At 46.8% G+C, this 26,026-nt stretch overlaps 1 protein-coding gene across 10 annotated transcripts in view; it reads left to right on the top strand.

Moving 5' to 3' along the window:
• LOC142560010 (uncharacterized) overlaps positions 1 to 26,026 on the top strand; it is a 184,537-nt gene that overhangs the window by 93,152 nt on the left and 65,359 nt on the right. For 6 of the 10 annotated variants that reach the window (XR_012823296.1, XM_075671756.1, XM_075671757.1 and 3 more), the window contains 7 exons: positions 736 to 804; positions 1,759 to 1,848; positions 3,090 to 3,179; positions 5,993 to 6,085; positions 8,582 to 8,689; positions 19,001 to 19,134; positions 22,223 to 22,323. Coding sequence is in view for 9 of the 10 variants with exons in the window: in XM_075671756.1 (XP_075527871.1) it covers positions 736 to 804; positions 1,759 to 1,848; positions 3,090 to 3,179; positions 5,993 to 6,085; positions 8,582 to 8,689; positions 19,001 to 19,134; positions 22,223 to 22,323 (685 nt within the window). In the remaining variant the exon portion in view is untranslated. The remainder of the gene's footprint in view (positions 1 to 735; positions 805 to 1,758; positions 1,849 to 3,089; positions 3,180 to 5,992; positions 6,086 to 8,581; positions 8,690 to 19,000; positions 19,135 to 22,222; positions 22,324 to 26,026) is intronic. The other 4 variants (XM_075671751.1, XM_075671752.1, XM_075671753.1 and 1 more) reach the window with 4 other exon arrangements.

Genomic DNA, 26,026 nt, shown 5'->3' with positions numbered 1-26,026 from the left:
CTTTCTTTTTTTTTTTTGAGTGGGCACATAAACTATGCTAATATTGGCTCATAATCGGTAAAATTAAGCTAATCTCCTAGTATACAGATCCATAACTCCTCAAGGAAAACAGATACGAGAATTATGCATAGTGAAACTTTTAGGACCACTACAACTGACGAAATCGACATGTAATCGTTGCTTATAACATAGAAGAATAATTTTGCACTGCGGCTATTCTTAAGCCTATGTTTACAAAGCGACAATATTACACGAACTGGAAAATGTTGCACTTCGTCCGTTTTAGACACTTTCATACATAAACTTTGTAGAATTATGTCATGTATTTATCCATGTTTCAAAGTGCTAAGTTCTTCTTGTTTCTTTTTGTTCTGAATAATTGTCTGCATTTTTTGGAAAATACATGTATCCCTAACCTTTAAAAAAACTTCTAACAGTCCCTACAATTTAAGCGAAACGCTACAAATGTCATTCGAATTCCTTGAACTGTTGCCTGGCGGGAACATTTCTCCGTATCGCATATGCGTTTGAATGTGGAATTACGGTTTGGCTGAGTAAGCAAAGCTTGCTCTTATCGAACCCTCGAGAGAAAAACGTGATACCGTGTTCCCCGTGTCATCTCTTCGGAACATTCGCAAGCCACGATCGTTTAGTCATGTGTCATTCCCAGGAATATATATAAAAAAATAATGCACTGACGCATGCTTATACTCTTTGACCTTTCGTTTCTAACAGCTTACTAATGGCACAGACGACGATTATTACCGACCCGAAATCGAATGCCCCGTGTCAGTATCGAAGCTGGTAAGCACGGCCTTTTCTTTTGTTCTGTTTTGCTTTGTATTTTGTCTTTTGGCGCTAAGTTCACCTCGCTAATTTGCCTGTTTTTTTTTTTTCTTGTATTGTCCCACGAATTGTTTGTGCTCCCTGCTCGTGATTTGAACGCATGTACGTCGGGATTTTTTCAGTCCTTTCGCACTAGACCCTTTCCATAAATGTAATAACTTGCTTTCTTGCTAGACAGTTTGCCCAACCAATGGCGGTGTAGTAGTATTTCTTTTTCCCCGAACAGCAAGTACATGACGTAGGCGTGTCTCTCGTGGTGAAACTATGTGCGAGAAACAAGCCCCAGCATATGCAGCGAGCACTTCGCCGTCATCTCAACCGTGCCCGGTGGCGCCGTTAGTGGAACAAACTTGCTGTCCCAAGAAGCGCACCTGCTAATTGGGAACAAAGTCTCTTAATATTTTGATGTTAACATCGCCTAAAAAAGCTTTCGGTGCTTATTTAACTTCTACCACGCTTTTTTTCATTGTCCTAATACTCCCCTCACGAAGTCGGAGTGACTTTTACTTCTCGAATAGCAAGTAATGCAAAAACTAACATTGTCGCGTCCAAGGTAAAATTATTCCTTGAAATGTTAGACAGTGGAAGCCAAATCTATTGAAGTTGAGGGTTCGCCATTATGCTTCACCCGGCGCATGCCCAGTTATATATTATGGGAAATCAGACGTTAAGGCGTTTGTTGTACACCTAGGATAAGAACACGCGGCGCTACGGAGTCAGTGCGCAATAGGAATACGACTGGTTGCACGATTCTGGTGTTGAACATGCCAAGGAAGCACAGACAGAAAAGTCGTTAGTGTCGCTTAGACGAGAACTGTTGCTCTAGCTGAACTCTTTAGCTCCCGTGCCGGATACTGAGTGCTATTTTTTTCGGCTATTCATGCGCCTCATCAACTGCCGTACCGCACGCAGAAGGACGTTTACATATCGTCCGGAAAAGACACTGTGGACGCCGAAGCCTTCAGAGAGATCGCCGTCACTGGAATTGACATCAAGTCTCTGGTACGACCTCGTTGTCTCACATTGAAACCCAGTGTTATGTGCTGACATTAGAGAAACCAGGACGGATCCAGAGACTACTTACTATCATGGTAATACCAGCCAAATAATGTTGTCATAGGCCAGGAATGAAGGATCCTTTGTGAAGTCTAGCGATTTTCGAAATTATTCAAAAGCTTTAGAACTTATTAGTGATGTGAGCCTTCGTTGTCCTAACTTTGCTCTATCAGCCATTTCCTGTCTCCCCGGCGACGGTAAATGAAACTTCTGAAGTGCTGTGGTCGGTGTGACAGCAAGAGTTGCGATGTACTTGAAAAGTACAGTAAACCTAAATTGTCGCATATCCCTTTGGCGTGCAGCGTTCTAATACGCCGCCACCAAGTAGTTACCTAAACGCACATGCTGACCACTCCCTAAGAATGCATTCAAATGCTCTTGCTGAGGCACTTACACAGTTGATTTACTTTATTCCCTGCGCACATGACAGAATGGACGGGGATAAAACCGCATGATGGTTTGCTGGTTTTGTTTGACATGTTGGTTGTGCATGCTACTGTGTGCACATTGATTTCCAAGTCGCTCGTTTCACCTGCATCCCCCAATGCACTGCATGAATGGCTTCCAATAGTTCAAGCAAAGCTAAGCTCTGCATTGGCTTATCGTGATAAAATCAAGTTGAAGATTTCGTTATCTTATTTCCGCCACATATCTTCCGTTCAAGGCGATAGTCCAGCATTAGCATGGGACAGACTTAACCGATTCATTGTTTTTTGATGAGCGTGGGAACTTGTCTTGAAGATTTACTTTAACCTTGGGCAAAGCTATGACGTTCTTGTAAGTTCAAAAACAATGACGCGTTACGGAAGCTATTAGCACAATGTATTCACTGCAGATTTATTAATATCAGTCATTTGCTCAACACTTTGAGAAGTATCACGTGCTCCAATGGCTCTTCTAATCTTAATTAATTAGCTTCAAACGAAATCGCAAGCCAAGTAGGTATTATGGTTCAGAGTCTGTAGTAAGTATCTTCGTGCAAAAGCACAGAATAGCTTTTCGCGATAGGTATTCATGGACGGAAGCTTGCCCGCGTTCAACTGCACTTTCGAATGAAGTAAAAGCGCCCATCGGTTTGTGTATTGACACTTTCGGTTCACTTATTGTTGCGTGTTTTTCTGCAATGACTTTTTTTTGTCTTGGCATGAAACGTTTGTGTTTTCTGTGGCATGCGGACCGCCCGATAGAAATGTCAGTACGAACGGACAATCAAGGAGAACGGAATACTGTCGCCGTCACGCGAGGTGATTAACACTGGCATCGACTTCGAGTCTTTGGTAAGTACCGCATGTTCGAGCGCTTTTTCGCTACCTGAGGGCAACAGACTTGAGTGCCCGACTATAGACATCCTACACCTAAGTTCTCTCTCTCCCTCTTTCACTCCCTATTCCCCTCTCCACGTGTAGGGTAGCAAACTGGACTCAGTCTGGTTAATCTCCCTGCCTTTCCGTCTTCCCTTCTCTCTCTCTCTCGTCAGCGAACTGTCTTATGCAGACAAATGTGTAATTCCTATACAGATACGTGTGAGGTCGTCGTGCACGGGCTCGTCTTGTTTGCATGGGCACATATTCTTGTTTTATTTTGTTAGTTTGTTTGTTTGTATGCTTGCTTGCTTCTGTATTTTTAAGTGTCTACTGATTCTTTTTACTGCCTCTGCTTTTCATGCTTGAAAAGTCCTTGTCGCCTTTCCTTACAATGTTAATGTTGTTAGCAAATGTACAATAAGCATACGCGATACTGGCTAATGTAAGTTGTCCTTGCCAATACTAGCACGAATTGGTAGTAGTCGCTTTAAGGCCTGGAAATTTGGTTGTGAAAAGCTTAAATAAACGCGTGTGACTTCCTTATCTGCCGGAATTCTTCGATGTACCTGACTTTGAAATATACATTCAGGATTCGCGCAGCTCAATGGTACAAGGTCGAGATACTAGCAGGACAGCGCAGACACATACGTGACTACCTTGGCGAAAATCATTTTATTAGCATAACAAAAGTTGCACATTCTCAGTGAACGCCAAGGTATTTTCACTTAAAATATCCCTTTCTATATGTATCTTCAGTAGATATACTTGTGAAAAAGACGATGTTCAGCAGCCTGTTTTCAGCACTTGCCCTCTGCGCCATAAGAGTTAAAATTGCATTTTCATAACCTTTCCCAAACTCTGTGCCCGTGTCTACTAACGACAGCTGGCTGTAGCTAACTAATTTGCCTCGCAGCTCGCTCTCAACCGCTCGGTCTGAATCACTTTGTGGAATATAATTCGTAATATACGTTTGTTTCGCAAACATTAACCTGATAAAACGAAACAAGCTTTCGCTTCAGCATTGTCCTTTGTCATTAGAGCTTGTCCATTTTAAAGATGTGTCGAGCGGACTGCTTTTTTTCTTCGTGACTTTGGAGGCTTGTCTAAACCATGCTGTATTTTGAAAGCTAAAGCTGGCGACAGCCACGCAATCTGATTGGAGGCCTCCTGATTCTATGAAATGTTCACACTTAGGAACTCGTGGCGAACTTTAGATGACCTTTGGCTACCGCTTATAGGGTCAGACTTTACGTCGTTAAATTTTTCGGAAATGCATAGCTGCGTCGGTGTGGATAATTAACGAAAAGTTCGTTTCCATGGGCTGGCAACTATTTTGTCACAGCTTCTGCATTGTTCAGCGGTTCTACAATCCATGACCTGTGTGCTTGCTCGCGAGAAGGCAAAAAGCAGGGACGCAAGGACCAGCGGTTCATTTGCCGCGTTCGCTCAAGCGTGTACTAATCATTCTGAAATATCCTAAATAGATAGTCTCTGATTTACGTACTCTGCAACGTCAAGAAACGTCCCAAGATGTCTTGCCTTCTGCAATGTCTTAAATACATCGTAAGTGCATCTTTAAGAACGTCTTAAAACGTCTCGTAAACATCTTAAGCACGTTCTGTAGGCGTTTTACAGATGCTTTAACATCTCAAAGGAGCACGTCGGCTATGAGAGGCGCCGTAGTGGAGAGCTCCAGGTTAATTTCGAGCACAGCGGGTTCTTTAACGCGCACTTTTGCGTTCAGCTTCCCTTAGTAATGTGGCCGTCTGAGCCCGGAGTCGAACACACGACCTTGTGCTGAGCAGCATAACAGTGTAACCGCTGTGCACTTAGTGTCAATAAATGGCTAATATTAGCACGGTTTAACTCGTTGGCGCGTACGGCGAGCGCCGTTACAGCCATCAACCACTAAACAGCGATACTCTGAATCTCCGCACTTCCTGAAAATATTTGTTTTCTTTTGTAGTTTATTGCGATCTTAACTGCTCACAAAATTCGCACCAGATCATTTCTTTTTCCATTTGTAAGTGGAAAGCTGTTTTGAAGCGAGAAGTGCTCGCATTATTTGTAACCACCAACGGTGGCTCGGAGAAAAGTCGCGGGTGGGCCTCACGTCCTCGTTTTGCAAAATGGGGCCACAATAGAGAAAAATGCCCGTATTATGCAAACTGAAATGCTCGTTAAAGATCCCGCGGCGATCGGACGCTTCCTGGAGCCCTTCGCTATGGCCTTTCTTGTATCGCTACGGTAGTTCCCGTGGACTAACTTAATCTTTTTCGACTATCGTAATTGACCAACGTCCTTTTCTCCGACCAACGAGGAACTGCTCTCACTGCTAAATGTTTTATTATTACTTTTTGCCGATTACCAGCCGGCACGGACGCAAGACTCGACTAGTTTTCACGAAGCACGGTTTTTTTCAGAAAAAAAGGCTAGCTCGTTTCTCCCGTTAGTCACGGTCTAATTTTTTTTCTTCTTACGCTTTGTAACGCGTAGTCGCTGCCTCAGGTAACGTCGCGGCACGTTGTATGTAGGACAGTTTATGCCACAAACCGTAGCCTCGTTATCTTTTGCTTTGTTCACGACACTGCCGTTGACCCTGATTGCACGATTCCTTTGTTTTGATTTGATTTTCACTTGATAACGTTGATTGTATGTGCTCATGGCCTGCTGTGCTCTCGGCGCACTTGCACTGGCTGCCGCACGTCCTTTGGCTTCGTTGACATTTATGTTCCCGGCGCCTGTTTTCTTCCTTGCCTCCCCCCTTTTTGTTTTCCCCCCGCTAGAAGCACAGCTACATCTCACCCCTGAATAACAAAAATCAAGTGCTCAACCACCGTTTTGCCGAAGACATCGTGCCGATTGACATAAAGTCACTAGTAAGTTCACTCACTTCACCCATAACCGATGCTACATTCGAAGCCCCTTTTTGTCTCGTTATTTGCCATAGAGAACGCATTGGTGCGATGTGCATATAACTGTCGTCAAAGTTGCTATCCAGCACCGGCTCAATACCACGTAAATTAAAGCTGTGTACACATCCGGATGTGTATGTCATAGAACAGCTGCCGTATTCTCACTACACTGTGTTTACTCCTAGCTTTTATTCACGCATCCTAGTATGTTGTATTTCAATGTGTTGCTATTATTGTTGTATGCCACCACCACTAGCGGCTCTCGAGGTTGCCACCTCAATTTTCCCCGCCTATCTCTACTTTGGGATTTGCTAATGGTGCTATTATTATATGCGTACTGAAGAGTTTGGCATCCCCACAGTAGCTGTTGCACCGCGATTGTTATCTAGTTCAAAGAGGGGTGCCTTTGCTTCGATTGTTCACCACACGAAGACTCACGAACCACGCTGCTATATAGCCGAAAAATAAACCACTCTAGTCGTGTTATTTCAATGTATAGTAGCTGTCCCCAGCCCCTTGCTGGTTGCCTCCATCGCGGCACAAATCTGTTCTATTTATAAGTCGTTGCATTTAGTACATCAAGTCGCGGAGACCACCTGCGTTAGTGGCAAATAGTGGCGAGACTGTTGCTTTTATGCGCAGGGCAGCTCGCTGCGAGATGGTGGTTGCTGTAGTAGATATAAAATCGATTGCGTCCTCTTCATTTTGTGCATGCGGAATCGCTGATCATCAACAGAAACGCAGACTTCGCCAATATACCGATCTTTTTTTTTTTTTCGCAGTATGTTGGCACTGTTCTTTCGGTTGCTAGACTTGCAGCACATAATATTCTGCAGCGTGTAACGTGGCGTCATGTCATGAATGCTCAACATGGAATACTTGAAGGCAGTATACCCTGTCTTTATCACCTGTGTTGCAGGAGATGTTGGGCCCTGTAGGTGGCGCTCCAAAACGATGCAAAATATCGATGTGTATTAGTAGTTAAGTAAAAAAAAATCCCTGCCAAGCATTTCTTCTTCTCTACACTCTCTAACTAGGGCACTACGCGACTGGACAAATGAGAACCATCAGTGCGCCCTTTTTTTCAGAGCTTAGAGAGATGCTTCGCATAGGAAGATGTTTTCACATTCCTATGCCTGTTGAAAGAAATATCACGAGAAACCTAACCCGTGCAAAGAATAACTGCGCAGCTCGTACTACCTACGCAGTGTGCTGCTTCAGATACTTGCACCCTCCTCACGACGTAGTTCAGCGCTTATCGCGAGTTGCGTGTTGCGAAAGAAAAGAAAAAAGGCTGCCCTTACCGTTAGCATAACTTCAAACGCGAACAGGAAAACCAAAACTAATCGCAACACATGTTACGCCTTTTTCAAATAGCGTCCCAATGCAATGTGATGTCACCCCGTATTCCGAACAGTCCCGTATAGCTACGCACCATAGCCCAGAATGAGGACAATATGACATGCGCGAGCCACCCTGAAAACGGAAAGCCTCTTTGCTGTCGATGGTGATGCTGGTGGCGAAGTTGTAGCAACAGGCGGATTTAGCCTGGCGATCAAGGCCGGCGATTGCTCCGCCCGAGCGTCCCTTATAGAATCACTGCGGTGTTCCACTCTCGATTTCTTTGGTTTCGTTGGATGTTGCGGGCACAGCAGGCCACGAATTACCTTCGTCAGCTCCGACGTCACAATCTGCTTGTGGCTTCCAGTAACTGAAAAGCTACCGAGCACGAAAGCTGTCTTAACTACAACCACATGATGCCAACAGACAGTGAAGCCAGAGGAAACAAAAGGAAAATTCACTGTTCCTTTAATCATGGCACGAGCAATAATGATGAACCAACTAGCGCAATGTCGCACACTTCCGTTCTTTTCAATTAAAGTACAGAAATAATGAGGAAAACGGCAATGAAAGTGGGGGAAGAGACAACTTGGCTCAGGTGCGAGTCTCACCCGTATGTTCCGTATTAGGCGGGCGATGCTGTGCCACCGCGCTATCGTCGCGTCCGCTTTGTCGGGTACTTGTGTACTATATACAAATGTTGCCCTGGAAGTCTTAACCAGCGCCACTCGCACCTGTAAAGGAACGCATCCCGCTGTTTGTGTTGCGTTAAATACCACGAGCAGGAAGAGGGGGGGGGGGTTCCATAGCGGCGATTGCGTCGCGTTTAATAAGAGCGGACGAGTGAATTACGTGACTCACATCTCGCAGTCCTCGACTGACAGTGACAGATCGAGAATGCGAGAGGAGCCCCCCCTTCCAACGCTCCCTCGGGCAGCAAGTGGCTAACAGCTGCTCGGGTGAATACCGAGCCTCGCCCTGCAGCGCGCATACGGCCCCAGGCCAGCTGTGGTGCGCACTAAATCCGGTTTCGGAGGGGGCTCGGGTGGTTTTTTTCGCCCGTTGTCATTTGGCCGCTGCTCGATATTGGGCTCATCCGCGTATTCTTGCTCCCTGCAGAAGTCCAGCTTCACGAGCGTCCAGGAACAGGAGAGCCGTCACAGCGAGAGCGGCGTCATCGAAGAGGTCAAGATAGACAAACAGAGGCTGCAGAACAAGTTCAACAAGGTGATGGTTCTACTAAAGCATGTGCTGGCGGGCAGATTCACAATTACAATGTGCAGCGCGGTCTGGTCGAAGACACTGTGAAAGAACACAGAAAGTGCCGTGTGTGTGTCGGCGTCTTTCTATGTCTTCGTCCAGTCGCGCTACATATTGTAATCGCAATGGTTTGAATCTTTTTTTTCCCCTTTTGCTCGCGAATGTTTCTAACTCAGTGTGGTGGCGTAGCGGCTCTGGCGTTGCGCTGCTAAGGCCGATGTCGCGGGATCTAATCCCAGCCGCGGCGGCCGTATGTCGATGAGGGGCGAAATGCAAAAAATGCCTGTGTACTAACACGCACTGGGCGCACATTAAAGATTGATATTAATCCGAAGTCCCCCACTACGGCGTGCCTCATAATCAAATCGTTGTTTCGGCACGTGAACTAAACGCCCAGAATTAATTTTTCTGCTTCATGCGTCACCTCATCCACCAGAGGTGAACTGTGCGTCACAACCCGACAATGAGTCATAGACACGTGCTCATCTATCCGCTACCGCAGCACAGAGCTGACGACCGCACAAAGAAAGCACTGGAAAACGACAATGCTGGCTGTGACTACCGCTAGCAAACTACGTGGTCATCTCTATTATCCTGCGGTCAAGAATGTGTTTAGGTGAGGTATCCAAGACATTTAGCCAAGGCTCAGGTAGATAACTCTGCCACCGTAACGAAGGTAGGTGGACTTAACCTCCGAAATTTTCGGTGGCTGCCTGCCTGCGGCATAAATCCAAACTATGTTAACTACGTCGCAGCCCTATTTAAAGGTTGTCAAAGACAAATGTTTAAATGTGATATCCAGGAATATTCTTCAAATTTGATTATTGTGACCTGCGAAAGAGAGAACGCTGGGAAAAACGCAGGACAGGTGCAGGGATCATTTCTCCATTGCCTTTTATCATACTTTGAATAGACGCAGCTGCCGTCTTTCCGTTAAACGTGATTGAACCACGCCTTGAGCCACGAACCACCCGACGAGAAATAAAGATCTACGACACACGACACTACTTCAATGGCCTCAAGAACCGGGTTTCGAACGCAGACGAGAATGTAGCGGCGGTCACGGTAAAACACTCTCGACGTTACACGTGAAGGGCTCACCGACAAAACGCTTGTGACAGCTCGCATCCAGCAGGAAGCTAGAGTTCACAGTGCGTTAGGAGTTACAACTGCTCAGGAAGCCAAAGGCACGCTGACTGCAGGAACCTTGCTGGCTGTAGGATGGTTCTTCCGAACACATTCCAGTGCGTCGACTGGCGCGTTGACCATCGCTACCCTTTGCAACCCAGGGCCCGATGCCCAGGGGTAGAGCGGTAGGCGTTGGCTTTCCCGATATTTTTCCCACTGTTGTAGCTCGCTTGCAGCGGCACTGCCCTAGCCTGGCACATTGGTAGAAGCGGCTTCCCGTAGTTTCGACATACTGCGGTGTGAAAAGGCGTACATTCCCGACGGCCCGCGCTGACTGCGGCTGCCCCCGCCAGGGTATTCGGCCATCAGTTTCTACGGCGCAGCTTTGACCAGCCTGTGACCGAACATCAACTTTTGCTCGCGCAAATATGCGATGGTCGAGCGCCCTTCATCACAATGCAATATGTGAGCCGACTCTCATAGCAGCCAGGACCGCTTGAGGCGCACAGCCGCGTTCCAGGGAGTGGCTCGAAAGGGAAGTCCTCCTGGATGAGGCGAGTCTTACGTGCAATCTCCTAGGATCGAACTTTGTCGGTCCTTCAAGTACCGATGGCGTCTATATTCGAATTGTGGCCATTGGTTCTGGTTCTAAAGTTCGCTTGCTAGCTCTACAATGGCTTGTGCCAGTCCCATGATACGATCTCGACCACGTGAGGTGGGTCTTCACCGCAAGAATCAGGAAATGACGACGAAGGTGGGCATCGTGATGATGAAAAAAAAAAAGTTGCAAAGATTGTATTCACTTCATTGGTACATTGCTGTGGCTCTCATCCGAGTATCGAGCGATTATGACTAACATAGGGGCCAGGTCGGCCTTAAATAACCCCTGGCGGTCTTCTGGTCGTCGAAGTTTTCTTCAGGAGCCTGTGGAAGTATTGGTGCTTTCGTCAGCTTCTGCCGTTGAGCTCCTGACCTTCGGTTTGTCTCCTTATCGTCCATCCTTTTGTGTCAGCTCCGGGAATAGGGGTGACGCCGTTTCAGAGAAGATGGCAATTATGTTGACATGGGGACACTCGTTTCAACGCTTCTCACACTTGACAGGTCGAGGTCCAGGCTTACCGCAACAGCCTTTTCTGGGACGAGGCAAATCATCTTGTCATGGGAACGTACGCCTGAATATCTCTCACTCTTGACAGGTCGATCATAACACCCATCAGACCTTCAGTGAGAAGCAAAGTATGCTTCGAGAACAATGCAAGACTCGTACCTCGAGTCCGGAACTGTTCCCAGATCTGAAGGACAGCAATGCCTACTACAGCCGCCACCAAGCATACTACGGATCCTTGAAAAGAAAGTCGCAATACCCGGCTCAACATGCGCACCTACAATGTCTTAACGGCTGCTATGCCAACTTGTCAATGACGTCTATGACTTTTGGTCATCATGTTAGTCATTCCTGCAAAACAAGAACCTAAGGCAAGAGCAAGGTTAGGTGTCACTCGGGTAAATGTTCAGTATAATAACGTCTTGCCGCTACCCACGAATGCAAATTGTACTAAAATATACCTTCGTAAAAGCGGCACCAGCGGTTCAGTTACCTCGCTGAACAGAACAGCACGTCATTTTCGAGTGTGCACACGGTAACCACTCCGCCGATAACGTGACGCCGTCGCCGCTTTTGTAGAGAACGCCTGCAATGTGCGCATGCGTGTTCTATCTCGTAGAGCACCGCTTATTGACTTGATAGCGTGGCTGGTCCGTGACACATGGGTCCACATGAGAAGGCACGGTCAAACTGTGCTTGCATTATTACCTCTTGACACGGCGTTGTATACGTTACTTCGCGCTGAATACATCAATCATGATAGAAGAGGAAGAAACAAAACCGCATTGGCCCGCGCTCTCTCGTTCTCCGGCCTAGCCTAAACAAAAACAAAAGCGGAGCGCTTATGACAACGTTTGCTCTGGAGCGCTGTGATTGCCCGTTCTCTCGGCAATTGTGATAACGTGCCGAGTTAAGCCAGAGCTCAAGTTGATAGCGCGCATTCAGTGGAACGTGTGTGATAGTTTGCGCGTCATCAGCCTTGCGATAAGCAACGACACATTTGTGTATAAATGCATCTATATGACTGAATACGCATACTCGTGCACAAATCGTTGATGCGTCGTTGATGCGTTGACAGCACTCTGAGATAAAAGGTGGTGTTTGCAGTGTTTTATTTTTATGTACGGCCTGCCTCATGTTGAACTACATGTTATAGCTTTCTGTTTCTTGGTCGTCTAGGTCCTTGTGGAGTGCACTCAGTCTACTGAGAGTGAACGACTCCATAAAAAAGTAGTGTGGCTCTGAAACGTGGTGTCATGCATGACAGGTGAAGTTTCACTTACAAAAAAAGGAACTTACCAACACCCTCTGTGTTCATAAAATTTCCCTCAGGCGTTGATAGATAACCTTCGGAGACAAACTGCACCAATGAACGCTCCAGGGCGTTTCCATGCAGATATAGCTTACAGTACTCTGATTCATCTTTGCTGACATCATCATCATCATCGATTCTGCCCTTTACGTGCCCAACGCCTCGCATTATGTTCCTCTGTGGGACCTTTGATTCATAAGTAAAAATAGTTTGGTTCCAGGAAAAATGAAGCTTCCTAGAACATTCGCGCTACTCTCGGAAGTGCGATCGACGCACACCTCATATTTCAACATGGTATTTCTTTTATTTATTTGTTGAGAGGTCACATTTCTTGTGCACTTAAACTAGTGGCAAAGCGATCAATCTCCGCACTACAACCGTCCCACTTAAGAACTCAACATTTTAGCACACGGATTCCCAATGCGACTTTCGGCGCGAACGCGTGCGCAGCTCGACCCTGCGCCAAAAGCACGCAGAGCGTCTGTGAGAGGCGTTGTCTCGGTCCAACGGCCGGATGCACCCGCCGTCTCGTCTCGTCTCGTCAAGAGTAAAACCCCGTGGGCATCCGGAAACACGTACAGGGCACAAACCGTTTGCGTAGAGACAAGAGTGCACACGCTTTCTTTTTCGGCCCCGCTAAACACACGTCGCGCACGCCTAGGAAGGAAGGGTGAATGTAAACCGGTGCACGGCCCAAAACAAGCTCGCGACTACACCGTCGGCGGCGACCGCAACGGCAAACGGGCGACCGAGCGCGAAAGGCGAGCGCCGCGTAGCTGCTGCGAGCCACGGCATGCCCCGAGGCACGTCTGGTTTCCGTCGCGTGCTGGGGCTTGCGTTACCGTGTCACTTTCGCCCGCAAGGAACGGCTCGCTTCCGCACGCCTCTACAACGGCGGAGGCCGCCGTCGTGACTGGGCATACAGATACATCGGCTGTCTTGCCGGGCGATCGCGCCTGGCTCTCTCTACCAGTCTGTTCGCCTTGTCCCTCGGCGCTTTCTGGAGTAGCCGCCGTCGAAAGTGGACCGACATCGGCTGCCGTGTCGAACGGCAGAACTCGTTCGAGCGAGTCGGGTCGTCGTTCTATCGCGCGGTGGACCTTCTTTTTTTGAGGATCAGTGGCATGAGCGGCCGACGAAGTTAGACCGGTGTGGGACAGTGCGGAGTCGCGCCCGCGTTTTTGACAGCGGTGCGTGTTCGTTGTGTTCGGTGAGGACGTTTCGTAGAGCAGCCGTCGAAGCGCGGGACGTGTACCATACGCCAGCGATGTCGAGCTGCACCTCTTCTTGTTGACGGTTGTCGTTCGTCTCTTGTGTTCGTTGGGCTTCGACTGATCAAGCAGCCGAAGTCACCTGTCTCGAACGGGACCTGCTTTTACCGCGCTCAGTTTTGGTCGCGACTTTTGAAGAAAAAGGAGCGGAATCGTCGTTGTGTCAAAATCGGTGTAGGCGGCTTTCACCTGCACTGGCCGTTTACTACTGGCCTATTCGCGGCGTCGCTTGAAGGCTGCTCTCGAAGAAGAACCGACGTCCGGTGTCTGAAACTGGACCCTTTCGGGCTAGTTGTCGCCTGTGTAAAATGCCCGCCGGGGACATGTTGAAGGAGGCGGTAGACATGGACGACGTGTGGGTGATGGCCATTTCCTTGGCGTTTGGGTGCGTAGCCCTGTTGTGGGTGGTTCTGTACGCTCGGCTCGGCAAGTCGACGGGCCGGAAGGGTGGAGAGACGAGTGCCGTGAAAGGCAGGCGTCTCTCTTCGGGTACGACGTGGCCCAGGAAAGGAACGTGCAAGTCACCGTCGGCCAACGGCCTCCACTGCGCTCAGGCAAGTGAGTAGTCCGGCGTGTGCGAAATGTAACTCTCGATTCAATGTCGTCGCTGTTCCTACTTTGGAGTAATTCTTTTAGCGATAATCAAGCCGTATAATATGTCTAAATTGACATGCTGGAGAGCACTCCTGGGGCGTTTTCTTACACATGTATGCGGATACCTTCTTTCTACATTTCTCAGTCAAATATCAGACTCGCTCTGTGCGGAGAAATTTCTACAACATCGCCTTAACGCTTGTTCTTCTTTTCTACTTTAATAAAAGACATATATGGCTTTCATGATTGTCGTTAAAATCGACAAGGCAATACGTCTGGCTCCTTTTCACTTTCGGAATAAGGGAGCAGCTTTTTTTAAAAACACAGGAACACAAGAGAGAAGCTAGAAACACGTCTTATAGCTCATTTATTTTGTCAATCGGTTTCTTTGACCATAAACAGCCTTCTAATTCTTCGTTAAACTTTGAAGTGCCGACGGTACTTGTGGTTGAAGTATTTGCGTGCTAAATCGAAAGCCAAACCTATTCTTGATCTTGCTTTTAATTACGAACGACACTTGTAAATAAAAATAAGAAGAAATACTTGGGGGAGCCTAGATATATTTGCTGAGGACGCCAGCCTGTTTTTAAATGCGTAAGCATTTTCATGCTTGCCCAACGAGAAAACCGCCCGTACGCGTCACGTAACACAAAATGTGGGCCGATCCCGGATAATACTGGGCCAACACGCCGCGGAGACGATGCCGGCCTCCAGCACTCAGCAAAGTGAAGCGAAAAGGGTATGCATGCTTTGGAACCACGCATACAATATAGGTAGAGCGCGCAGCAGCGAGCGACTTTACCTTCGTGTTGCCTGTCGCTTCCACGCGAACGAAGCGGCGAGAACACAGCGCTCACAAAGCTCTCAGCACACTCCGCTCACTCCCCCTTTCGCAGATCGCTTTCAAGATGTGCGCCCGCGCGTCTGTCTTCGACGCGAAGCAGCGAGTACACAACGCACGAAGCTATCAGCAGTCGGCACTCTGTCGGCATCGCAGTTTGCTTTCATGATATCGTCCGTGCGGCTCATTATGGTTCGACGTGGATGGACAAGGCGCTAAAGAGCGATGCCAGCTTATAATGATAAGAAAGTAATCAGCGCACCTGGCGCCGCCACTTGCAGTATATTTGCTTGCTTCTACAATTCACCTTGCGCCGCCGTCCGCAGCCGTCCGTCCGTATCAAGTTTATAACATCGATAATGAAATCAGGCTGCGTGGAGATGAACAAGTGGTGCAGTGCTTACGCATAGTTAGACAAGTCCCAGAGCAAGTTAGACAACTCCCAGAGTAGTCTCTGCGTGAGTTTGTATCGCTCGTAACTACGTGGGTTGTAAGCCCACTGAGTTGTTATATTTCACCCTATGCTTGACATTGGGCTTGCAAGTACGCACACACGTCATTTTTGCTTGCCAGTATGGTTCGTTATACGAGCTTCGCCGAGTTGTTGTTGCACTACGTCGTGCCCCCACTGCACTCGCGCGCAGCTCCACTTTGCATCGAATTTCCTTTTCGCAAGTGTTAGTCCCTGCTGAACACTGGACTGTTTCTGTCAGTGTCGGACGCCCTTGAACCGTCCTCTCTGGGGCGTGCGCGCCTTGATTAACAGAGGAGAGTTAACAGAGCATGCGCGCCTTGATAAACAGGGTTGTGTCGAGCGGCAGAGCCTCACCACCGTGGCTGCACTCCGGGGACACAGGATGTGGCGTTGTGCTCCGATCTACTTATTCCAGCGTCGGCGTCGTCTTTCGACGAGCGGGTCGACCTAATTCCTCACCGGAGAGTTATCTCTGGAAAGAGAGGCCCCGCTTTGACGCGGAGACAGTGCAGGAGACCCTGCCTGTCTTGGCGTCTGTGGCACGCTTGCTCGCTGGTGCGACGCTGGCTCCAGCGCTGGGGTTTAGAAGCTGCTGTCTCGCCTTTAGCGACACCCCTGACGGATATGCCCGCGACACCCGTTCGCTGTGGACCGCGGGTTCCTTTCTTGGCCGTCTTCCAGCCATCGAGTTTCACTCCTGGGCCCTGCTTCGGCCCCTCTTTGTGCTGTTGCAACACGTCCGTCCCGTTGCAACTCTTCAATGACGCCTGCACCGTGCTCGTGTCCCTCTACTGGCTTCCTGTCTTTAGCTTTCTCGTGTTTGTGTCTGGCAATGCGTAAATAAAGCGATCGGGAGACAGAGTGACGCACGTGATGTTGTCTCTTCGGACGCTTTGAAGCCACACATCCGTTGCAATTCCGACAGTTATGTGTGAAATGGATAGGTGTAATTGCTTGTAGCTGAGGGTCTTGTAGGCGTCGTTGCAGTGTTGTGTTAGGTCTGTTCATCTGCTACAATGGAATAATCGCTTATGCTTACTTAATCCGGAACAATGCGCCGCGCACTCTCGCCTACGTACGTAGCTCGACAGAACAACGTATGTCAAACCAGGCCCTCCCTATTCAAGTACACTTAAAACACAAAAGGTTAAATGTAATACATGTGCTTCCATATAAATAGGTATAATATACTTTCTACTAGAATGTAGCTGAGAAATACGCTCTGACTATTCACTAGTGAATAGTCGAAGCATATTTTTAAACTACTTCTTTTGCAAGAATAGTCGGAAATAATATCATTATAATAAGTAATACAGAAAAATATTTAAACCCGCCGTGGTTGCTTAGTGGCTATGGTGTTGGGCTGCTGAGCACAAGGTCGCGGGATCTAATCGCGGCCACGGCGGCCGCATTTCGATGGGGGCGAAATGCGAAAACATTTGTGTACTTAGATTTAGGCGCACGTTAAAGAACCCCGGGTGGTCCAAATTTCCGGAGTCGCCCACTACCGCGTGCCTCTTAATCAGAAAGTGCTTTTGGCACGTAAAACCCCATAATTTTTAAGAAATAATGAAGTACCAAGCTTATAACATCGTGACTATTCCACCAAAATAGATGCACTATAATTGTATAAGGTGCAGATATTAGAACAGCGAAGCGTCGAAAGCAACACATCGGTTCCGAAAACTTTTGTCAATGCGACTTCCGAAAAGCTGGCGCACAGGAATTTCACATAAATTGAAATCTAGATTTGTCCGCTTTGGTAGGCTAGTTGAATTAAATACTTCGATGCGTGAATAAGTGCATAAGTGGCGTGGCTTATAATATCTGACGAAAAAATAGATGAGAACATTATTATATTGCAACATCAGCATCAGCAAGATAATTTCATATATGCAGCGGCTTATTCAGGTCGCCGTTGCTATTCAATTTTCATGCGCACTCATTCATATCGTGTCACATTTCTATGAAGCACATTCTTGCCTCGTAGAAGTCAGCATTCTGAAAGTTTTAAAGCCTTTGCATCCTCTTCAAGCGCACTACAATACCATCAAGTGCGTGCCCAAATTGTCAATTGTTTCCTTTCTTTTCGTCCGGATTTTTCTTGCAGGTCACACGTGTTCTCGTATTTTTTTTAAATTTGATATGTGTTCTTTTTATTTTCCACGTGCCCTTGGGTTAAGCCGGCTGTTAGCTTGCCTTGACATACGGTTACCACGTAATAATATCAATAATGGCGTACAGTCAAGTGACCCGGTATGTTACCCATCATGTTACCCGTCGTGCTCATGTTACCCGTCATGTTCGTTCTTCACAGCTTGGTACGAACAGTTTCTGTCTTTTTCTGTTTCTAGTGTTGCTTTTTTTTTTTTTCTTGTACGGGTGTACGACATACACTGCTGTTCTGCCGCTGTTGCCGCTGCCTGTAGGGCCCCAGACCTCGTCAAGCTGCTCAATGAGCCGCTTTTTGTCTGGGGTCCATTTTTCCATGAGGAAAATAAAAACTGATTCTGATTCTGAAGGGGGTTGCGCACGTGAGGACAGTCCAAATTTACCGTGTTTAACATCTGACACCTCATAGCAAGGAAGTTCGCTGTAAAATTATTTTCCGCAGAATAAAATATTGGCCTGCAGAACTCTAATAGACATATCTGCCTTCTTGTAGACCTGTTCTTTTGTCTGCGAAATCTATCTATTGACTAATGCTCGTAGTCATTTAACGTCCTCGTTCATTTTTGTATGCTCTGTGGTTAATACCAAACTTCTAAATGGCTACGGTTTTTCTACAGGCCGTCTTAAGAAAAATATTAGGAGCTACTGATGGCACTTTCTCACTGCCGTAGTTGCAGTCTGCCGTGGTGAATATAAAAACGTAATAGAAATGACATGTGTACGATGCATCTCTGGTTTATATGCTTCCAAATGGTTGCTTTTAGGGAACTGTACCTAATTGTAGAAGAAAAATTTCACGCCGTAACTTCACAGAATGTGTGTAGATATCCTGTAGACTTCGTGGAATCATGCGTATAAAACTTCTACATCACCATTTGCTTAGAAGAGCTGCTACAGTCGTGCGGCTATTTTTGTCCTCTGTGTATATGAGGATCGCATAGCGCCAGCATCTCTGGTTTATAGATTGCGAAATAACTGTTCGAAGACCATCTATCCGCTGTAGTCGAGAAAAAAATGTAATGTCGACAGGTTCCACAGGACGTACGTCTGTCTGTAGATGTCCTGAAGACTTCGTAGACTGATGTTTAGAGAACGTGTGGCGAGCAATTACTGCCGCTGTCTCATCGCTCTGCTCGTCCTCTTTGTAGACCATGATCGACGAGAGCTAGGTGCTTCTGCTGCTGTAGATGTTCAAATGGTTGTTCTTAGACAGTTATGCTCAGCAATCATCAAGCAGTTTCGATTTGACGTCTGCCGCACAACGTCGGCCTGTAGATATCCTGTACGTTTCACAGAATGTCGTCTACAAAACGTCTACAGACGATTCTTTTGCGAGGAGTTGCAGCCGCCCTCATACCGCTCTCTTCGTCCTCCGCGCAGATCAAGATCGACGAAAGCAAGTGCTTCTGCCGCAAGTGCGGGACCCACGTGTATCCCGTGGAGCGCATCATCGCCGAGAAGAACTTCTACCACAAGAACTGCTTCAGATGCAAAGAATGCAACAAGCTGCTCTCGTGAGTGCACCGCCTAGCATTCTATATGTCTACGCATATCTCTGTGCCGTATTTTACCACGTAGTAAGTCACAACACCGAGCTAGTGGGTTCGGAAGCTTTAATTTCAAATATGTCTTTCATTAATCATGAGTATGACGGAAAATAAGAGTCAAAGCATAGACTCAAGGTTGACGTATCGGTATCGGAACGCTTCGATGCACTGACGCGAATTCACACAAAAGTCACGTGAGGATAGTGTTTGCCTGAGTTCGTTGGATGCACATTGTAAACGAAGGTTTCGAGCAGAAAATCCTGACATGGACAGCATGGATGAAGACACGGCCAGTTTAAATTCGGACATGCTTCTTGGGAAGCGGCAAGCACACATTCCCTGCATTTGGTTAGTTTTTGCTCTATGAGGACGCCGTCCTATGAAAGAAGTCGTGATTAATTGATTGGGTTTATCGTGCAAAACCACACGGGGGCGATATATCGGGTGTTTCCTTTTGTTGTTTTCTTTAGGAGGTTCAAAATTTGTAAAGGTGGCCTGTGGCAGACAGCACAATTCTAGTCCGTGAGCTCGCCTACTCGAAAATGTGGGCATGGCGGGGACAAAAAATCGAAATGCGGAGTCGACTAATTCATAAAAATTCACTAGTTCAGTTTTTAACCAATTACTTTATGGCACAAATCGCACTTATAGAGTGAGACTGCAAGGCATATCTACTTGGAACGAATTCGCAGTATATCAGTTTCCAGACAATAATTCCCGAAATTTTCCGGGAAATGCATTGGCGTTCCAGTTAATTTTGTGCTTCAATGCATGAAACAACGTTTTGTTTGAAAACTAAGTGGAACGACAATTCATTTTTACCGCAAGTTCGACGGTGCTTATCTCGTGAGTGGTTTCATCCACATAAATCTTTTCAAGTAGATATGCCTTTCAATCTCACCCGCTAGACTTTGTAAATCGCAATACTGTGCCATAACGTAACTTGGTAAAAATTCATTAGTGAATTCTTTGTTAGTTGGTCGATCATGCATTTCAGTCTTTTTGTTGAAGTAGTGTCCGCCTCGTCGAGTAGACCAGCTCAGCGACTAGAATTGTGCAATCTGCCGCAGGTAATGTAAAAAAAATTTTGGACCTTCTAAAATAGAGACAGACGGTGTAGTAGACGCCACTGCGGACGACTCCGGATAAATTGTGACCACCTTGAAGCCCCTAAACGTGCACCTAAGGTACTGTAAAGTACGGTAAGCGAACCGGCAACCTTGTGCGCGGCAGTACAGCGTAATAGCCATTGACCCACCGCAGTGGCTAACGAAGAAAAGCTTACCAACATGCCGAAAACACCTTTAGAAATAGGCTCTGGCTACGTCTAAAAGCAGACTTATTTACGGGTAGGTTCATTTTGCGTTAATTTGCCTACATCATGACCAGCAGCGTAAGCGAGGAAGAAAGGCAAAGGGATCTTATTTTACCAAGTGTAGTCTTAGCGGATACTTTTCCTCTGAGCGCTCCGGCAATGCCGTGAAGCACGCCGCTCAGGTGCACACTGTTTTCTCAAAGCACCACTAGATGGCGAAGCGGTCTCCTCGGCCGCCTTGGCCACAAAACCTCTCGGCTGGCCTTCGAGGCGCGCGCGTCGGTTAAAATGCAAGCGGCGAATAGTGTTTCGTTTCCGCCTGTAATAACAGCTACGTCATGGCGGCAAATTATAACCAAGCTAAAAAAGATATATTAATTTCCGCAGCGTGTTCTGCTTAATCATATGTTTTCTTATCCTGCATGTTCACTAATCCTACTGTCTGCAAATCAACTCGAATCAATTTAGTATTAGAATTTTATGTTCTGCGGAACGTGGTTGCGACATGTACCTAGATCTAAAACCACAGTTCTTTTTTTTTATTGGTATCTGTGTTCAAGGAGTGGTTAAGAGGAAGCTTTAGCTCGGGTGCTCCTATGTGTATACATGCAAAAGGAGAATTTGTTTTTTTCGGCAACCACTGCACCAAATTTGACGAGTTTTGTTGCATATAAAAGAACTTAAATTCTAGTGACTGTTGGTTTCGAATTTTCGATTTAGGTCGTCAGTATTTTATTAAAAATTGGCAATAATCGAAAATTTTCAGAAAACGAAACTATCAAGTTTACAACTCTGTAACTCGGCAACGAAAAATGATATCACGATTCCGTGAATTGCACCTGATAGTAAATCTAAAGCGGACAAAACTGGTATGTCACATATGAATTTGAAAAAAAATTGTAATATGGAAATACAGCTTTTCCCAACAATCGTACACAACGTAACAAATTCACCTAAGATGCAAAATGACATATGGAGTTTGTCCGCTTTCAATGATCTAAGGATGCTGTTTACAGAACCGCGATGTATGTTCTTGATGCAGAGCTATGAATTTGTAAACTTCGCGGTTCGATATTTTTCAAACGTACAAATTTTTGAAAACCTTTCCGACAAAATTCCGGCCCTAAATCGAAATTCCGCTTCCAGCAGTCACTATAATTTGACTTTCTCTCTCAAATACAGCAAATTTCATTAAAATCGGTCCAGCGGTTATCTCAGAAAAACGTTTTTGCGTTTTACATGTATTTGAATGGGCCGCGTTAGAGTTGGGGCCGAGCTAAAGCTTCCTCTTGAGATCTATGCAAGCAACACCAATATACAAGAACGAGACTTCGAAACAGTAACACAATTATATGCAGCTTTTTACGACCGCAAGAAAACAAATAGAGAGAGTGGTACGGTGTATAAAACATACTTGAGGGTGAGCTTCAATGATTGAACATACAAGTTTGTACGGTTAAGAAAGCAATGTGTGATAGTGTGCCTACAGCGATCAAGCAAAATTTTCACCTCTAAAAAAAAGAAAAAAAAGAAAACAAGGAAGTGGCTTTTGTCTATTCGTTTATTTAACAAAGAACAAACAAAGGCCATGAATAAAAGGCCAGCAAGGGAAGAAGCAACACATGCGAGAATATCTCTGGCCACCTGGAACGCACATTTCGTCCTGTCACGTTTGCGCAAGTGACAAACGCACACATATTTAATGCGGAGCTGTCCTGCGCATGTCTTCCCCGCCGGCAGTGTGGACGGATACATGTCCCATGAGGCGGAGATCTACTGCAAGATCCACTTCAAGCAGCTGTTCCAACCGAAGGCTCGCTTCGACAACGACACCGGACCACGTAAGCAATCTTACCACCGTCCCCTTTGTTTGCCCGGAATGTGTCGCCAAACGGTAACCGTGTGTGTGTTTGTGTGTCGTAATTTAATAACGTTGCACGCAGCCATTAGCTTGCATGCTTAATTAACGAAACTGAGCGGAGCGACGATTTTGTCGTGAATTTCACTTGTTTTACTGAAACTACTATGTTACTTTGTTATATGTAATCACTGAAATAGCTGCTAATGAACAGTCGGACGCGTTTATGTTCGTTTGCTTAGTTGCACGAAATCGTAACATTTTTATGTAAGCACTCCCCTCTGTAATGTCTTTTTACTGTAAGGGTACAATTAAATAATTAGTTAATTAATTAATTAATTAATATAGCGCGTCTGTGTAAACCACGTACTCGGTGCTGTTTATTTTTCTTTCTGCTACAAGTATTGCAGTGCTAACGCTCGGAGTTCGTTACAAGGCATTCTTCTGGCTTACTTTCGTTATTATTCCTATGTTTCATTGATGCGGGAAAAAGCATCACTGGCCAGTAAAGTTGAAGCCTATAAGGTAAAATGAGGACTGCTCGATTCGTGGCGCTAAAGTCGCGGCATTGACGAAGACGTTTGACGCAGTGTCAAAGATAATCATACATGTGAAAAGTAATTATGCAACTGAGCTCAACTTAAATCACATCTTGCAGTTCTGCACATCTGTTATGGCTACCTAACTTTATGCTACTGTCAGAAGTATCCCCTGCAAAGGCAATATTGAGAATAGACACAACAGAGGGGTTGATGCCCTAATGCATGCTGCATGCATATAGTCGGTGCTAGAACTACCTGCGTCACGACTCACTTGCGAAGGAAGTGTGTTTACAGCAATGGGCGTTGCAAAAGGCAGAGTTATGATGTTTACATTGCAGCAAGGACGAAATTATCCTTAAATTGTGCAGTTCAGAGGCTCTGAATGCTCTTCATAGTTACCGGAAAACGGTAACTATGACGGACACACAAATTCTTGTGTGTCCGTCAGCGACGACTGCGCAGAAGCCATTTCGAACGCTTAATAGCTCAAGCTCCGACGCGCCCTTATCGTTTCCTGCTGGTATCCCACTTTTAATGCGCCTGTCGACCTACAGCATCGCTTGCTGGGTGGAACGGTCGCGCTGAAATTCGCGCTGCTCTTTCAAATAGCAGCTGCTGTAAAAGTGATATTCAGGCCCGTAAGGCTTCTTTTTTTTTTTCTATCTCTCTCTTTTCTTTCTTTTGTTTTTAGTGGTAGCTATCTTCGCTTTTTGTAATGCTTCTACGGCCGGGTATAGATGTGAGAAGGAATACAAAGCGCAGGAGAGCGGTGATTCAATCTCCAAAATCCCACTAGTCTGCACTGGAGGTTTGCATAGACTGCGTGGAAGCACGCCTTTTGTATTAGTATCTGGCTTAGCGAATAGCGATAAACTCTCTTCACCAATTGCGGCATGTGTTACTACCTACGGAATGGCCTGGTGTTTTCTTGTTTTTGTTTTTTGCATAATTACCCATAGTTGAAGTATCCAGTGATTACGAGCGTCAAGTACTCTGCAGTAAAAAAAAAGAAGAAACAGAAAGCATGCACCTTTGCTATAATCTCGCAAGATGATATGGGTTTAATTAAAAATGTGCCCTACGTTCATGGTCATTGCTATCTAAAAGCCTCAAAGCTCAAAGCCTGTTACTCGGGGCTGGCGTAGATCAACGTAGCCGCACGTGATCGTAGTTAAAACCATCAATGACGTCTCCGTAAAAGGCTCAAGCCCGAGACACATGGCGCGATTTCGGGTGCGATCGGTCAAGCGACCATTGGCATCGGAAGCCGCACTCAACAGGTTCTCAACCAAATCCGCCGCATGCGGCGCCGAATCGCATGCCGCGCGTGCGACCAACTTGCTGAATATTGTCGTGCGAATGCCGCATCGGTAGGACGACCACAGCCAATGACAGCGCCGGTAGCGTGAACGTCATGGCCACGTAGTAGACTCGGCGGGGCGGGGCCGGCGAGCGAGTGCCTCGCCGCTACGATCATGTCTGTATCTTTTTTTTTTCTCCCTGGTCGAAACGCGGGCGTCTTTCGCCGCTGATGGCGGCACATAATTTGGCAACAATTTGTTTCTGACACGAAATAACTTATAGAATAAAGTGAACTCGAACGAGTGCGTGTTATAAGACATTGTGCGAAATAGTAAATCGTTGGCGTGATTTCTACTCGGACACGGTCAGCGCAGAGGCGCTAGCAATCGTCCATATGAAGCGGCTCGCCTGACTGGTGGGCTTACTCATCCTTACTAACGGCGCCGGTAAAACTAACCACATTTTCACGTAAGAGAAACATAAATGTTCAGCCATTGATTGTGCTGACGAATTTAGGGGCTTTATTGTGAGCTGCGGACGCATTGCAAGGGCCCTCGACCCCGGATAGACAGGCGGCAAGCTAGGCCTACGCCGTCTCCCAGCGATCGCAAGCTCGCCTGGCATGCTCGTTCGCTTCCGTCGGCGCCAATGAAATCAAATGGGCTGCAGTTTAAGCATGACATAACTGTGTACACGTTGTGCCGACTAACATAGGCGTTTCGTTATACGAGCTGCAAGCGATCGTGTCACAAGCGCCACCGGCGTCAGATTCGATGGCCGAGTGAGATAGGTATGCCTGCCGGCTCCTAGCCGTCGGTGGCTGTCCACGGAGCCGATACTGCTAACGCGGCCTTGCGGAAACACATCTACAGGGCTCGCATAGACGTCTTTATATTGTCATCGTTTGTTTCAAACAAGAGAGCTGTGCAAATACGTTTGCTTTCACTTTCTGTTCGAAATTACGCAGCATTCCGAGCTTCCACGCAGGGGCGCTGGTTCTGGGCGGAGCTACCCGCCGCTCGCTCATTCGTACCATGTGTCCCGAATCGCCGCATGCTGCAAGTCGCACACGACGCGCCGTACGACAGATCGCACGGAAAATCGCACCATGTGTCTCGCGCTTCACGCCGGCATGTCGACGAGCTTGAAGCAATGGGGGCTGAACAACTGTTCAAAGCAACTTCGAGAAGAAAAAGAACTTGCTGTAATAGTTCGTGCACTCTGAGCAAAACTTCGCGTTTCATTTTGTGTTTCTTAGCTGCTCGACGTTGCCCTTTGTGGATGCTGACCTATAATGTGCTGCCTTAAGGGTTCAGTGTTCTGAGAGCAACAGGTCGCGTCAGCAGTTGAGGTGAATGAGCGTTCGCGTTTGGCGATGCGTTCTTCCGCGGCGTATACACAGTCTTTGCCACGTCTTCTGCTATCCGGGGTGGCTAGCAGGCGGCAGCAGGTCAGCGTTACAATAATAGGTCTTCGCAACACTGAAAATTCTTATCGAACGTGGAAAGGCGGCCGCTTTGCTAGCCTCTTCAGGAATTTTTATACGAGTTCTTTGTATCATTATTATTATCAGGCGAGTCACCAAAAGTCAAAGGAGGCTTCCGTTTCGAGGCTTCCTTTTATTCTCCCTAAAGGGGAGTTTTAGCGTAGCGTTTCAGCTGATTTCATTGTCGCGCGCAGAACGGCTGCTGCCCGCTGCAACTGTGTCCACGGATTGGCTTTTAGTATAAAGTTTGGCATCTCCACCGCATAGCTTGCGCTAAGCGCCATCGCGTAGACAGGAATCGAAGCGTTTCCATGGCAACAATGGCGTATTCTGTTAAGCCTGATAGACAGATCTCA

Source organism: Dermacentor variabilis, chromosome 10 (assembly GCF_050947875.1).
Source record: "Dermacentor variabilis isolate Ectoservices chromosome 10, ASM5094787v1, whole genome shotgun sequence".
Lineage (NCBI taxonomy): Eukaryota > Metazoa > Arthropoda > Arachnida > Ixodida > Ixodidae > Dermacentor > Dermacentor variabilis.
The sequence above is the reverse complement of the archived record's forward strand: the minus strand, read 5'-3'. Positions and strand labels throughout refer to the sequence as shown.